The following is a 14,119-nucleotide window of genomic DNA, read 5'->3' as shown; positions in this document are numbered from 1 at the left end:
AAAAAAAAAAAAAAAAAAAAAAAAAATCAGACAACTCTGGCATACCTAGTACTACAGACAAGTCCCCTACCCTCAAGGAAATTACCCCGTAGGGTGGAGAAAGACTATGTGGAAATAACCTCAGTGCTTCCTCCTGCTGCCCTGGATTCCAAGCTCCTCGTACAAAGGCAAGCCCTCTGCTGTGTGCAGCGTGCCCTGCTGGGCCTAACCAGCAACCCCTCTCCAGCCCTGTATGCCCTCCCTTCTCCTCCCCTGCCCTTTTTATATTTTGTTTACTTTAACATTTCCCCTCTTCCTTTTTTCTGTTTTTTTGAGACAGGGTTTTGCTATATAGTTCAAGCTGGACTTGAACTCACTACGTAGTCCAGCCTCGAACTCGAGACAGTCCTCCTGCTTCAGCCTCTCAAGTGCTGGCATTACAAGTGGATAGCACCACACCCCACTTTTTAAAAACATTGTAGTTCTGGGTCTGGGATCCGGGGCTTCGTGCGTGCTACCCCCGAGCTGTACCCCCAGCCCTTCAGACTTCTGAGCAAACACTTCTAGGCTGTTTCTCACCTCTCCACTTTCTCCCTGCTTAACAAGTAAGAAAGCTAGAGGCCAGAACTTGGCTGCACTACCCCTCAATTCTCCAGTCTCTCCTGATGGTGAATAATTCTAAACAATTATTTTTAGTTCTTTTGGATATCTTTGTTCCTCAAAGTAATGTATTTCTGACTCTATTTCTTGTTTTTATTAATTTTAGGCAGTAGCCTCTTTCCACTCTAAGTACACTATAGAGCCTTATGTTCCCTTTCATTTCCCCCCGCTTCTTTAAGTTTTGCTTTGATGTTACAATTCTGGATAAACAAATTGGCATGTTCATGGATGAGATACTATTTTACATCTCAAGCTATCATCATCTTGTTCCAGTCCACCAGCCGCTACTCTCCCTCACCGCCTTGCCTCAACATTTCCTTAAATTTCTTCCTTCCTCCTTTTCGTTCTAGTCTTTTATTTTGCGGCCGTTCGAACGTGTATACTCTCTTGTAAATTCCACATCAGGAAAAAAAAAATGCAGAGGACGTAAAACTTCCTGAATTTTAGCACTCCTGACATCATCTTCATGTTTTCATCTTTGTGTCTGTCTTCTCTGTGCCTGGGGAGAGCTCATTATTGCCTGACCTGTTAGAGTTCTTAGTGGAGATTAAATGAGTTAGGCACCTTCTGGCCCGGCATAAGTTTATTTGGGAAGCAATAACATTGAGGTTGGTAGGTGAAGGACATCAGACCTAGATTCTGCACTCTGAAAGCATGACGTGCACTGGCGACAAAGAAATAAGATGAAAGTTTTGTGTCACGAAGTAAAAAACCCATGCTGCACCATGCATAGGCTTATGAATTTATTCCTTAGTGCTCCTCTCTCCTTTCATAAAATTATAATTAGCGATTTAGGTTTTACTTGTATTTTTTCTTTTTTAAGGTCACAAGGCTAGTATTCTTAGCTCTCTGGATTTTTAGTAAAGCACAGTCATTTCCAGGAAATGGATTTAAATTGTAATGTAAATTTGGTTTAGAGGTATGAAAGCATTTTGGAGCACAGCAATGCAAACTCCTTAAGGAGCTGGGGTGGGGGGGGAGAAGCGACTTTAGGATAGTGAAGATTTAAGGAATAAGTTGGCCCAGGTACAAAAGAAAGCTTAAAATCAATAACCACAGCAGTCCACTGCGGCTGCTTGGAACAATGTAATGGGGCGGGGGTTGTTACTAAGTCATGTCTGCCATGGGGTCACAGCTCTTGCCCTTCCTGGCCTCACCTGGGCTTTTTGTCATGAAACACTAGTGACAGTATCTGGCGGGGCGATCGGGCCCAGTCTGGGGAAGCCAGGGAACGCGTCCAGGAAGTTTGAGGGAGGTGTGGTCGGTGATGACAGCACGGGGGGGGCTTTTCGAGAACCGGAAGTGCAGAGGTTCCACGGGTTAGGCGGAGGACCGGGTGTGGGAGGCGCAAAATCCTAAGGAGCGGAGGGTGCACTGGGCACCTAAAAGAGGAAGCCAGGGAGGGCCTCCATTTGAACAGTAGGGCTTTATTTCAAGAGCAGCCAAAGAGATGTTGCGTCAGGAAGCGCCAAAGCAGATTCACACTCTGAGGAAGAGAGCCAAGAGGGAGGCAGAAGGCGGACATAGCTGCCGAAGCCTTTCTCAGGCCCAGGCAGCTGTAGGATGGAAAGAGCCAGTGAGGTGAGCTTCTGATAGATAAATCTGCAGGATGCACTGGAGGGAGAAGGCTGGGGGAGGCATGGACACACACAGGACAGAACAGGCGACTCCTGGACCTGCCACCTGCGCAGCTGGGAGACTTGGTCTCACCACCGAGTCTGCCCAAGCATTGCACAGGGAAGGGACTCGCTGGCGCTCACAGAGCTGGCTGTGGAGCCCAGGTGGCCTGGCTCTGTCTGGAAGGGGCAAAGGGGACCCGCTGTCTGGTTAGCACCTCACCCTCCACATACCTTCTTGGTCGCTCTGGTATTTTTCTCCAGTCTCTCAGGAGTGTGTGCGTTATCCCTTTCGTCAAAGGAATAGGACCAACTGACCATGATATTGAAGATGTGTCGTTTTCAGATTGTTCTATGTCTGCCTTGAAGTGTAGAGCAAACGAGAACTTGGCCACGCTGTTGCTCGGGTAGGTGCATGGACAGGTGTTATCTAAGGCGGCTGAGAAGGTGCAGAGACGACAGTGGCTTTGCTGTCCAAGAAAGGCAGCCACACGGCAGGCTACTGAAGGAATGTTTTGACTCCTCTGCTGAAAAGCTGTGTGGAAATGGCTAAAGTCTTTCTAGAACCCATTCTTCCCTGAAGCAAAGGGCAGAACTGAGAAATATTTCAACAAGGCAACGCTTATGATATTTGTAATTGCAGCCTTCTGTTTTGCTTGGACAGCTTGGCTAAAGTTTCATCAATTTTGTTGATCTTTTCAAATAACTAACTTTTAGCCTTACTGATTTTCTATTCTCTAGCTCATTAATTTCTTTTTTTAAAATTTATCTCTTCACCCCCTTCACCCTTTCATATTTACAAAAACTTTGTTTCCATTTTTTCCTTTTTTCACATTTTTTCTTTTCCCTTATTTCCTTCCTCTCCCTGTCCCATTTCCCATTTAGCCATTTTCTTCCTATTTTAAACTATCAATTACAAAAATTGAACCTTATTTACACTTCTAGTTTTTCACACCAGAGAAATTATTCAGTATTTACTCAAGTGTGTCCTATTTATTTCAGTTGAGAGTATAGCCTCAAAGTACATTTATTCAGCTATAAATGTTCCTAGTTTATCATTATAGATGATCAGTACTCCATTTTATAGAAAAAACACATCATCTTTATCCAGTCTCCAGTTGATGGGCAATTGGTCTGTTTCCAGGTTTTAGATAACACAAACTGTGCTGCTATAAACATGGGTGCGCATACTTCTCTGTGATATGATTCTTTTAGTTCTTTTGGGAAGATACCCAGCAGAGGGATGGCTGGGTCAAATGGAATCTCCAGTGCCAGCTCTTTGAGGTATCTCCATATTGATTTCCATAGTGGTTGTACCAGTCTGCACTCCCACCAACAATGGAAAAGGGTTCCTTTAGCTCATTAATTTCTACTGTACTCCTTATTATTTCCTTTTCCAGCTTGCTTTGGGGTTAAGTTGTTCTTTTTTCAGTATTTTATGGTGGAAGTTTGGGTTATTGGATGGAACTCACCATATAGTCCAGGCTGGCTTCAAACTTGTGGTCCTCCTGCCTCAGCCTCCCAAGTACTGGTATTACAGGCAGGTGCTGCTAAGCCTGGATGAGATTTTTTTTTAAATATATTTATTTATAGCTATACATTTGGCACTCCTTTGGCTGCGTTCCCTAGGTTTTATTATGCATCTTTTTGTTTTTATTTATGTCAATGTATTTTCTATATTCTTTTGTGGTTTCTCCTTTGACCTATTACTTATTTAACCATGTATTAGTCTCTAGATGTTCATGAATTTTCCAAATTTCTAAGTTCATTCCATTGTGGTTGAGAGCATGTTGTATTAGTCATCTCCTGTTGCTGGGACAAAATACCTGATACCTGAAACTTCAACGGGGGTGCGGTTTATTTCGGCCAACAGTGTCAGAGGGTTCCATCCATAGTCGGCTGGCTCCAAGGCCAAGATGGCACAGTGAAAGGGGGTGGTGGAGGACGGGGAGAGAGAGATATAGAGCGTGAAAGGGAGAAAGGTAGAGGCGTGGGACAAGAACACACCGTTCCAGGTAATGTCTCCGGTGACCAGCCCCGACCTCGCAGCAAGATATTCAGCTATGCGTTCACCAAAGGATTCATCCCGTCCCAAGTGTAGCACCCCGTGACCTAATCAACTTCTAAAATCCCCACTTCTGAGCACATGAAACATTTGGGGAACCTTGTAAATCTAAATCATAATATATGCTTTATATGAAATCATTCCTTTTAAATGTATTGGCGTTTGCTTTATCGTCTGGCATATGGTCTATCCTGGAGACTTCCAAGTATATTGGAGGGAGTTTATGTACTGCTGTGTTGAGTAGTGTCTTCTATAAATACATTAGGTGTAGTTGGTTTATAATGTCATTCTAGTCTTCTGTTTCCCTGTTGGTCTCATATCTGTTCTATCCTCTATTGAAAATTAGATAATGAAGTATCTAACTATTGTGGTTTAATTACAAATTTCTCTCCTCATCAAAACTGTCAGCTTTGCTTTATGTATTTAATTCGGAGTTCTGTTAGGTGAGTTCGTGTTTATAATTGTATCTCCAGAGAGGAATGACCCTTTTGTTATTATAAAGTGACTCTTTTTAGCTCTAGTGACATTTTTGGCTTTTAAATTTGCTTCCTCTGGTATTAGTATAGCAACTTCAGCTTTCCTGTTTGCCTGATGTTTTTTCCTATCGTTTTATTTTATTTTATTTTTTTGAGCGGGGTACTGGGGATCAAACTTGGGACCTTGAACTTGCAAGGCAGGAGGCAGAACCACTGAGCTAAATCCTTGGCCTCTTCCTGTCATTTTAATTCCAGCCTATTTGTAACTTCAAATCTAAATTGTATCCTTTAGACAGCCGCATATTTTTGGATCTTGTTCTTTTTTTTAACTGAATGATAATCTCAGGTTTCTTATTGGATTGCTTAATTCATTAGTTAGATTTAATGTTATTGTATTTAATTTTATCATTATATAGTTGGATTTATGTCTGCCATTTTACTTTTTGCTCCTTTATTGTCTTTCCTGCTTTCTTTTGCATTAAGTGAATACTTTATGATACAGCTTGTTAATTTTCTCCCCCTGTGCCGGCAGTCGAACCTAGGGACTCACACATGCTAGGCAAATCCTCCACCACACCACCAGTCTCAGCATGGTCATACTTTTAATGACATTTTCTTTATTGGGTTTTTTTTCCACATGAATTTGAGTTGGTGTCATGGATTACTTGTAATATTTGAAGTCTCATGTCTGTGTTGCCCTAGTATTTTTTTTCAAATATAAGAAACCAAAACAACATACAACAAAAGAAGGAAATTCTCTTTAGCCCTTGTATTTCTTCCTCATCAATTCTGTCATAGGAATGCTGCTATATGAAGTTAATGGTAGGCCTAAAACACAGTAGCAGTACCACAGTAACTATCTGTAGTTGCTCACCTGATTGCAGGCTTGATTTTTTTTTTCCCTGAAAAGAGAGGCAGCGGAGGCTGGGAATTTAGCTCAGTGGTTTGGTGCCTGCCTCACAAGCACAAGGACCCGAGAGTTTGATCCCCGTACCCCCCCACCCCCCAAAAAGAGGCAATGGTGTTTGTCAGCCTACATCAGGCCTGACCTCCAGCTGCAAGATCAGAGAACAGAACTGAAACCCCAAACCTGATAGCAACAGGCCGGTGAGAAGCATCACCAGGCTAAGCCTGCAAGTCAAAGCAAAGCAAAGAATTTTAATTGCCTCTATCATTTGGGCAAGATGGCATTTTGTTTTGTTTTGTTTTCCTAACCTCTTATGACTGTAAATTATGTTTTGTTGTACTTTGTTTAATCTTATTCTGATTTTAAAAGTACTACATGCACATGGAGCCTATTTAGAAAATTCAGAAGAAAACAGAAATTCTATAACCCAGAGATAGCTAGTCTTGACATTTTAGAGCCCTCTCTCTCCGAGTTTATATGTAAACAGTTTATGTGTTTATATAATATTTAAATAGCAGCAAGAATAGCTTTGAGCTTGAGTTATATAACAATCAGATTTTCATCTGTTTTGTATCTGATTATAGCTTCGCTTATCTCACCCAGGATTTATTGTGTACTCTTTGTTTCATTGTTGTTTTCTTTTTGGTACCGGGGATTGAACTTGGGTCCTTGCGCTTACCAGGCAGGCGGTGGAACCACTGAGCTAAATCCCCGGCCCTTTTTTCTATTTTTTTTTAACGTTTGTGACTGTACTCTTCATTTCCACTGTGACCAAAAGTTTATTTAGAGAGATTCCTCTAAATTTCCCAGAGTTGGGATTTGATTTAGAATTCTGATGCTTCTAATGGGGCTTTCTTCTAGAGGGAGGGTGGTAAACTTGTAACTTGTTTTTGGGTTTTTATTTGGGTTCTTATTGTGGTCTCTTTTTATAAGTGTTTTATGAATATATGAAAAGTCAGAATAGCCTCTGTTATTGCAAATAAATATCACCTTGTTCTTGTCTGCTAAGTTTTTCCGAATTACTGTCTGCTAAGTTTTTGATTATCCTTTTATTATGACCGTTTCTATCTCATTTTCAGTCGCCTCTTGCAAACAAAATGTCATTGTCTTATTTTTCAACCCAGTGTGAGAATTATCTCCTTTAAAGAAGAGAATGTAACTTACTTGTGTCTATTGTTAGAGTACAATAACCATAACTTAGAGTATTGTCTTATTGCTGGTGTTTATTTTTACTTTTTATGCTTTCCTTTAACTACGTGCTCTGTATCTTCTCCAGTGATTTCAGAAGACAGTCAGTCCCCTTCCCTGTTTTGCACTGTCCTTGTAGCCATCTATTGGGATTGCAAAAGTATTGCCAAAATTTGCTCTTTCTGATTCTGTAGGTCAAAGCATTAAGTACTTAAAGCACTGCTGTTGTCTCCCTTCTCTTTCCCCATGTTTTGTTCCTTTAGGCTTCCTGACTTCTTCCCGAAACGTGTAGGATTAGGAATATTATTAATACCTTGGAGCATCATAGATTTTACTTAAAGTTTCAATTCTCAGTGAAGCCTAATCATGCTTAATGACTAGACCTCACCATTTGCCTCTTTCACTGCACACCACCAGGTCCTCTACGCTTCAACTCACCCTATCTTGAGCTCTTTGATTTCTTCTTAGATGTCTGGAGCATAGCTTCCAGGGCACTTTTTTTTTTTCTTTCTTTTAAGAACATCTAGCAGAGGGATGGGGATTTGGCTCAGTGGTTCTGCTGCCTGCCTCGCAAGCACAAGGACCTACCTGAGTTGGATCTCTAGTACCAAAAAAAGGAAGAGCACCTAGCAGGATGTGTTGGAGCCGTTGCATGTGTTGCCCTTGCACACGAGGCTAACGTGGCTGTATTTTGGACTAACTCTTTCTTCTCTCACAGTTCTCAGGATGATGTTTCTTTGCCCTCTGGACAGCGTTGGGGGCTTCCCCCTCTTCACTGACCCTGGGCTGCTGGGGCTCTTGTCACACCTTGCTGGAGATGCCGTCCCCTCGGGTCACTCCTCCCTGGAGACCCTTTTCGCTCTGGCACAGGCACTGAGTAGATCTCAGCCTCATTCAGGCCCCTTCCTTTTCTCTTCCTCATCCCTCAAATCATCATGCTGGGGAGAGAAAACAGTGTGTGCTAGGTAGATATTAATTAGGGATACCGCAAGGTCACTTTACTACTAGCAAACACATAGATCATGTTTATACCTGGCTTTTCCTACCTGGCAAAATTTCACTATATTTTAATGCGAAATGAAAGTGCTAAAGAAAAGGACAGACATGAAAGGTGATTAAGAGTTTATGACACTGTTTTTGGTTTGGGTTTCCATCCCTCCCTCTGTTTTCTTTTCTTCCTTTCCTTCCTAGTCCTTCTTTTCCAAATTATTGGCCTAATCAGAATTTCATACTTTGGGAGAGAATATGATTCTTGTAGGCTGAGGGAAGCAGTAGTTTCTTCAGATTTAATTGGCTTTTTTTTTTTCCCCTTTGGTTTTTTGAGACAGGGTCTCACTATGTAGTTGAGTCTGACCTGGAACTCACTATGTAGCCCAGGCTGGTCTTGAACTTACAGCAATCCTCCTGCCTCAGCCTCCTGAGTGCTGGTTTAATTGGCTTTTAATCAATAAAAATATATATTCTGCGAATATATGTTCAACAAGCTAACCATTTCCCCCCACTTAAATGATTAAATTTTTGAATAATAAAGTAGATTCAGAATAAATAAAATTTTCCTATTATTATTTTTATACCATTGTAAAACTCCCAATTTAACAAACATCTTCTGAATACTTTGTGCCACATACTGGGGGTGAACAAAAAAAAGTGTTTAGATTCTTTTTTTGTTTGTTTTTTGTTTATTGAGACAAGATCTTGCTTTGTACTTTAGACTGGCCCTGAACTCACTGTGTAGCCCAGTCTGGCTTCGACCTTGTGGGGATCCTCCTTCCTCAGCCTCCCGAGTGCTGGGATCACAGGGTGCACCACCATGCCTGGTCTGGATTCGTGTTCAGTAGTTGGGAAGGAATTAAATTACATCCACCAAGGGGATATCCACCACCATTGATAAATTTTAAAGACTATTTAAGGAGATGGAAAATGATGATAATATATTCAGTCAGAGACAGCATATTATAAAAGATAAGTTCAGTGCAATTTCCATTTCATCTAAAATAATTCAAGTCTAGAATCCAAAACTAGAAAGAATATGTTCTGAAATGTTTACATTGCTTATTTCTGGATTAGTAAACATGAAACAGGACTGATTTCCATATTCGAATTTTTCTGTAATGAAAAGAAATTGATTTTCTGATCAGATGATAGTGTGGTAGATTTTAAAGGATGGAGCCCTGCTCTGTGGCGTTAGGGAATGGGCACATTCGTCCTCACTTTGACCTCTCAGAAAAGGTAGGATGAACACTGGGCTTTGAACAGGAAGTAAAAAATCACTGGATGGCTGTACAGAGGAGAGCCGCGTTGAAAAAAATGTGCAGACAGGAGCCTGGAAATCAACGGGGAGCAGGCCAGCCGAGTCGGGCGTCGGGTGAGGAGCCCGATTTGGGGGTGTACACTGGAGAAAATCCTTAAAGGTTTTAGATTTGAAGTGAGAGAATCCTATGGAGGGCGGATCTGTGTTTGGACAGGTGATGCCGGGAGGGGCGAGGCGGAGGAGGACTTGAAGGCTGGAACGGGAGAGGCAGGGAAACAGGAGCGTGAGCCTGTCCCTTCTCCTTTGCGGCTGGGCCTTCTCAGCCCCTCTCTTCCTGCCTGCCCTGTGGTCGGGGTGCTCCTGGGCACCTCTCTCCTTCAGCTGCATCCCCTGGCTTCATGAGCTATCTATCTGCAGGCTGTTGCCTTCCCGTCCGGAGCTCCAGCCTGGGTCTCTTGCCTCGGCTTCCAACGAGTGCAGGTGACAGGTCCAGGTGGCCTTCACGTAGCTGTCTCATGACTCGTGCACCTCATGGAAGCATCTGTCCTTCTACTGATACCCGAGTCTCCTTCTTCCTGACTGTCTCCGTTCTTCCATCCTGCCCATTACAACACCCAGAAACTCGAATGTCCTCAACAAAGACACGAAAAGACGAATACTGTGCAGTTCCATTTGTATCGAGTGGGTAAATTCACAGAGAGAGTAGAAGCGCAGCCGCAGGGGCCACTGACTCTCTGTTTGTGGTGACGGCAAGCCCTAGTCATGGTAATGAGGTATGCACACGCCTGTAATTCCAGCACTCTGGAAGCTGAGTCAGGAGGACTGCAAGTTTGAGGGCAGCCCGGGCAATTTAGTCTCTTGCACACAAAAGAAGGTTAAAATGGTAAATTTTACATTTTGTGTATTTTACTACAATTTAAAACATAAAATTAATACATCAAATTCTGTGAACTTGATTAGACCTACTGGACCGTGGACTCTTCTGCTAAACAAACACACAACTTGAAAGTAAGATCTGTATTCACACCCCTTTGATGTTAGAAGGGCTCCCCGGGGGACAGAGCTCTCCGTGTTACATACAAGGCAGTACTGGGACCAGCGGTTGGGGAGTTGTGGGCCAGCCCGTCTTGTCTGGAATCATCCAAAGCTGTTATTTCTTAACCGAGACGGAGTTGGAACTTTGAAACCCTTCATCCTGGAAAGAAACTTGGACGACACAGACCCTGATTGGAGACTGGTTTACCTCAGCAAACCTAAGCCCGCAGTCTGCTCACCTTCTGCAGGAAAATGTAGAGTATTTGGGGAAGACAGGAGGTTCTGCCTGTTTGGGGTAACTCGTAGCCTTCCAGTCACTCTGTGCGGATCTGTGCATGTTGGAACAAGGCTAAGTGCAGGGAAGCCGGTGAGTGGAAAAGAAGCGGAACCTGCAGCCTCGGGCCCTGTGTCTGTCCCTGCACCGGGACCTGGCCTAATCTGGCCTAATCTGGCCTAATCTGGCCTAATCTGGCCTGAGGCTGGAGGCGTGTAAGAGGCTCAGCCCACAGGTAACATCTTTCTCTGCAAATCTGGGACTCAGATCTCTGCTAGGGGGTCAATCTGTGGCCCTGTGCTCCACTCCCCCACACACCAACCTTCCCTTGTCACCGGTACCCGTGTCCAGATCTTACGGGCACGCCCCTTGCCGTTTGTGGAGGCTCCCCTCTGGTACCCAGTGCTCCTACCCCCGTTGACTTTCGCTCTGGTTGCCTTGCTGAGCTACCTGCTTCAGGAACCTATCTAATGCCCCAACTCAAGAAGGTGCTCTTGTGCAGTGCACAACCTGTGGGACCACCCATGTCCACAAGGATCCCCTGGATCCCCGGTCTGTTCCTCATTCTGCCCACCCTCCTCTACAACATTTGAAATTCTCTCCTGAAATTGCAGCATAGTTGCAACTTTTCCACGTCAGCTTATCTCGTCTACTTGAACAGCACATGCTTCATCTAAAAACTTCAGACACTTACAGGAGTACATTTCCCACAGTCCTCTCTTAGGCGATCGACCCTCGGTTTTGTTTTTGGTTTTTTTTTTTTTTCCCAGTCACATATTAGTACAAACGTGTACATTTTGGCACAATTTCTGCTCTACCTACTGTTTTGCAACTTGGTTTTCTTTTTTCCTCCACTTAACTATGTGTCTGGGCCATGTTTTCATTTTGGCAAATAAGAGACCTATTTCATGGTTTAACTGCTGTATTGTATTTCATTGTTTAGATGTAGCGTGACTTACCTAAACGATTCCATTGAGGGACAGTTGGAGTTTCTCCAGACTTTTGCTATTGCATATAATGTAGGCAGAATAATCTTAAGCAGATAAATCTTTGCAGGATTGCAAAAAGGTTTCTCTAGGATAAATTCCTAGGTAGAGTAGCTAGATCAGATGAAGTAAACATCGTATACTTTTAACATAAAATTCAAACAGGACTCTTTTTTTCCCCTGTTTATTGGTACATTTAAGGTAAACATTACAGTTACAGTCAACATTGGGAACTTGTACCTTTACATGATGTATCTTGGTTCTCATTTTTTCCTCCATTCCCCTGGCCTCCCTTCACCCCCTCCACCCTTCACACTGTGCATTTTAATGGTCATGTCAAGCCTCCTTCCTAAAGGGTTTAACATTTTTGCTATCCTGCCAGGTTATGGACAATGTTCTATTCCCTTTGACTCACCAGCAGTGGCTAGCTTTCTTAGTCTTTATGAACTTAGGGGAAAATATGTAGTTTGCATTAAAAAATTTTTATGTTTTTACATTGCAAAACTCCAAGGGAATTTTGTTTTTGGTACTGAGGATCCAACTCCGGCCCTTGCGCTTGCAAAATGGCGGAACCATTGAGCTAAATCCCTGACCCCTCCAAGGGCATATTGATTACCTGAGGTTGAAATCTTTCATATATTTAGTATCCATTTGTGTTTTTCCTCTGATTCCCACCCAGGCTTCTACTGATGATGCCCTTGAATTCCCTATTGCTGTTCCCTGCCTGGTGGGAGGGGAAACCTGTTTCCTGCCTTCAGGCCTCTGTACAGGTGACCTCTCCCTGCCTCCAGCCTGGAGAGCATCGTCCTCCTCAGGACATCACTTGTGTGGGGAAAGACCTGGCCGCTCCACATATTGTGGGGTCTTGGCCCTTCCTGGACCTCGGTTTCCTCACTTGAAAACACTGGGAGTCAATATGCCTACTGTGTAGCATTCATTGTCTTGAGGATCAAATGCGATAATTTGTGTAGAAAGCACTTAGTCCTTGCCTCTGGCAGGGTAAGTGCTCAGTGATGGTGCGACGCTGTTATTATGCATTCTGTAACAATAGTACCATTTTCCACCCTGTACCCTCTGAGCATTAGCAATATTAAGGTGCTGTGAGAGCAGCCTCAGTAGAGATAGGGGAAGTAGCTGGTAATGGAGTTCTGCTAAAACGTTTACAGTGTTCTCCTGTCATCTCCATTCGCTTGATCATTCAGGGCATAAACATTAATGGGGTGACTCAGCCCTGAGTACACATACATCACTTTCCAGTATAACAAGGGCTGAACAAAATGTACCGTGAATGCTTAAATAAAACATTGGCTACAGGAAAAGACATCAGTCTCCCTCCAAATCCTCTCACTTGGAGCACACCGTCGTTATGCTGTTGTTCTTGCCACTTTCTGAAGCAGTTCTGGAAGCCCTCTTTCATGAGTTTCTTAATGAGGTGTGATCAAAAATAGGGTGAATGCTGCCGCTAAGCACCACCCAATGGCAAAGCAAGACTGTGGAAGCACAACAATGTGTCTTTTGTTGTCATAAGTTTTTAGAAAAGAATTTAAATAGCCACCACAGTTTTCAGTCTGTCTACTTTCTTTATTGTAACTAATTTCATGTCATCAGAGGTTACAAGCTGAGCGGTTATATGCAGTCCACAGACTTGTCATGTTTACACAAAGGATTGTAGTGTTCTATTTTATATGTTTCCAATGGAGTTGATATTTTGAAGTTGGAATATTAAACATTTTTTAAAAATCTAGATTTCCTGCTTTTCTGGAGAAGGAAGTAGGCTGGTGTCCTGTGGATCCAGATTGCTGCTCCCCTTTCTAGACTGGGTTTCCCAGACTTCCGTGCGTGCGTCCCCCCAACCCCGGATTGATCTCGGGACCTTGCACTTGAGAGGTAGGTGGCCCAGCCACTGAACTAAATCCTCACCCCACCCCCACACCCACCCTGAGCCCCCTTTTTGACCCCCTCCGCTGTGCCCCTGGACCTCATTTGACATGCCTTATCACACTTGCCCTGCCGCTTGCTTTTTATGGTAAAGGAATTTTTCTTGGTACCCATGTCACCACTAAAGATTGAAACTAAGACAAAAAAATAAAAAGAGACTATTTCTTTGCATAAGTAAAAATTATTTCCATGTGTTTAATTGACCAAGAAAGTGTATTTGTTAATTTCACCCATTGGCTTCATTCACTGCCCTGCTCTGCCAAATTCCTGGAGGCAAGGGAGATATAAATCGGTCCTGTCTGCCCTATAGAGGGCGCTCCAGGATCCTCTACCCTCTTGACCTTAACCTGGGAAGTTTTAAAAAAATACTGATACCACCCCAGAGGCGGGATTCAGTTTGGTGTGGAGTGGGGCCTGGGTATTGGATTTCTTAAGTCTCTCCTGTGTGCAGAGTGAGTTGAAAAATATTCTACCCCCGTCTGACTCCAATCTCTGAAAAGCAGAACTTTTTTGAATGGGTCAAGAACATTGATTTGACTTGTGTCTAGGACCATTATCCCTCTCTATTGAAGTGTTCCTTCTTAGAATCCCCAAGATTTCCCACAAAACCAAGGGTCAAGTGAGTACTGGGATTCTCCTGCCTTGAACCTATCATTCCCAGGAAGGCAGCATAGGTAAATGAGACTATCTCCTGTTCTTAAAGAGGAGAAAAACACTACCATTCTTTTTTTTTTTTTTTTTTTT

At 43.1% G+C, this 14,119-nt stretch overlaps 1 protein-coding gene across 5 annotated transcripts in view; it reads left to right on the top strand.

The window, feature by feature from the left end:
* Pitpnc1 (phosphatidylinositol transfer protein cytoplasmic 1) overlaps positions 1–14,119 on the top strand; it is a 229,247-nt gene that overhangs the window by 60,705 nt on the left and 154,423 nt on the right. The window contains exon 1 of one of the 5 annotated variants that reach the window (XM_010616794.3): positions 2,028–2,220. The exons of the other annotated variants lie outside the window; for them this stretch is intronic. Within the exon in view, the coding sequence (XP_010615096.1) occupies positions 2,203–2,220 (18 nt within the window). The 5' untranslated portion in view covers positions 2,028–2,202. Of the gene's footprint in view, positions 1–2,027; positions 2,221–14,119 lie in introns of those variants that run through there. 5 annotated transcript variants of the gene reach the window in all.

The sequence above is a fragment of the Fukomys damarensis genome, unplaced genomic scaffold (genome assembly GCF_012274545.1).
Source record: "Fukomys damarensis isolate Sample0158 unplaced genomic scaffold, DMR_v1.0_HiC HiC_scaffold_23, whole genome shotgun sequence".
In the NCBI taxonomy this organism is placed as follows: Eukaryota; Metazoa; Chordata; class Mammalia; order Rodentia; family Bathyergidae; genus Fukomys; species Fukomys damarensis.
This window is presented reverse-complemented; position numbering and strand designations above follow the sequence as displayed.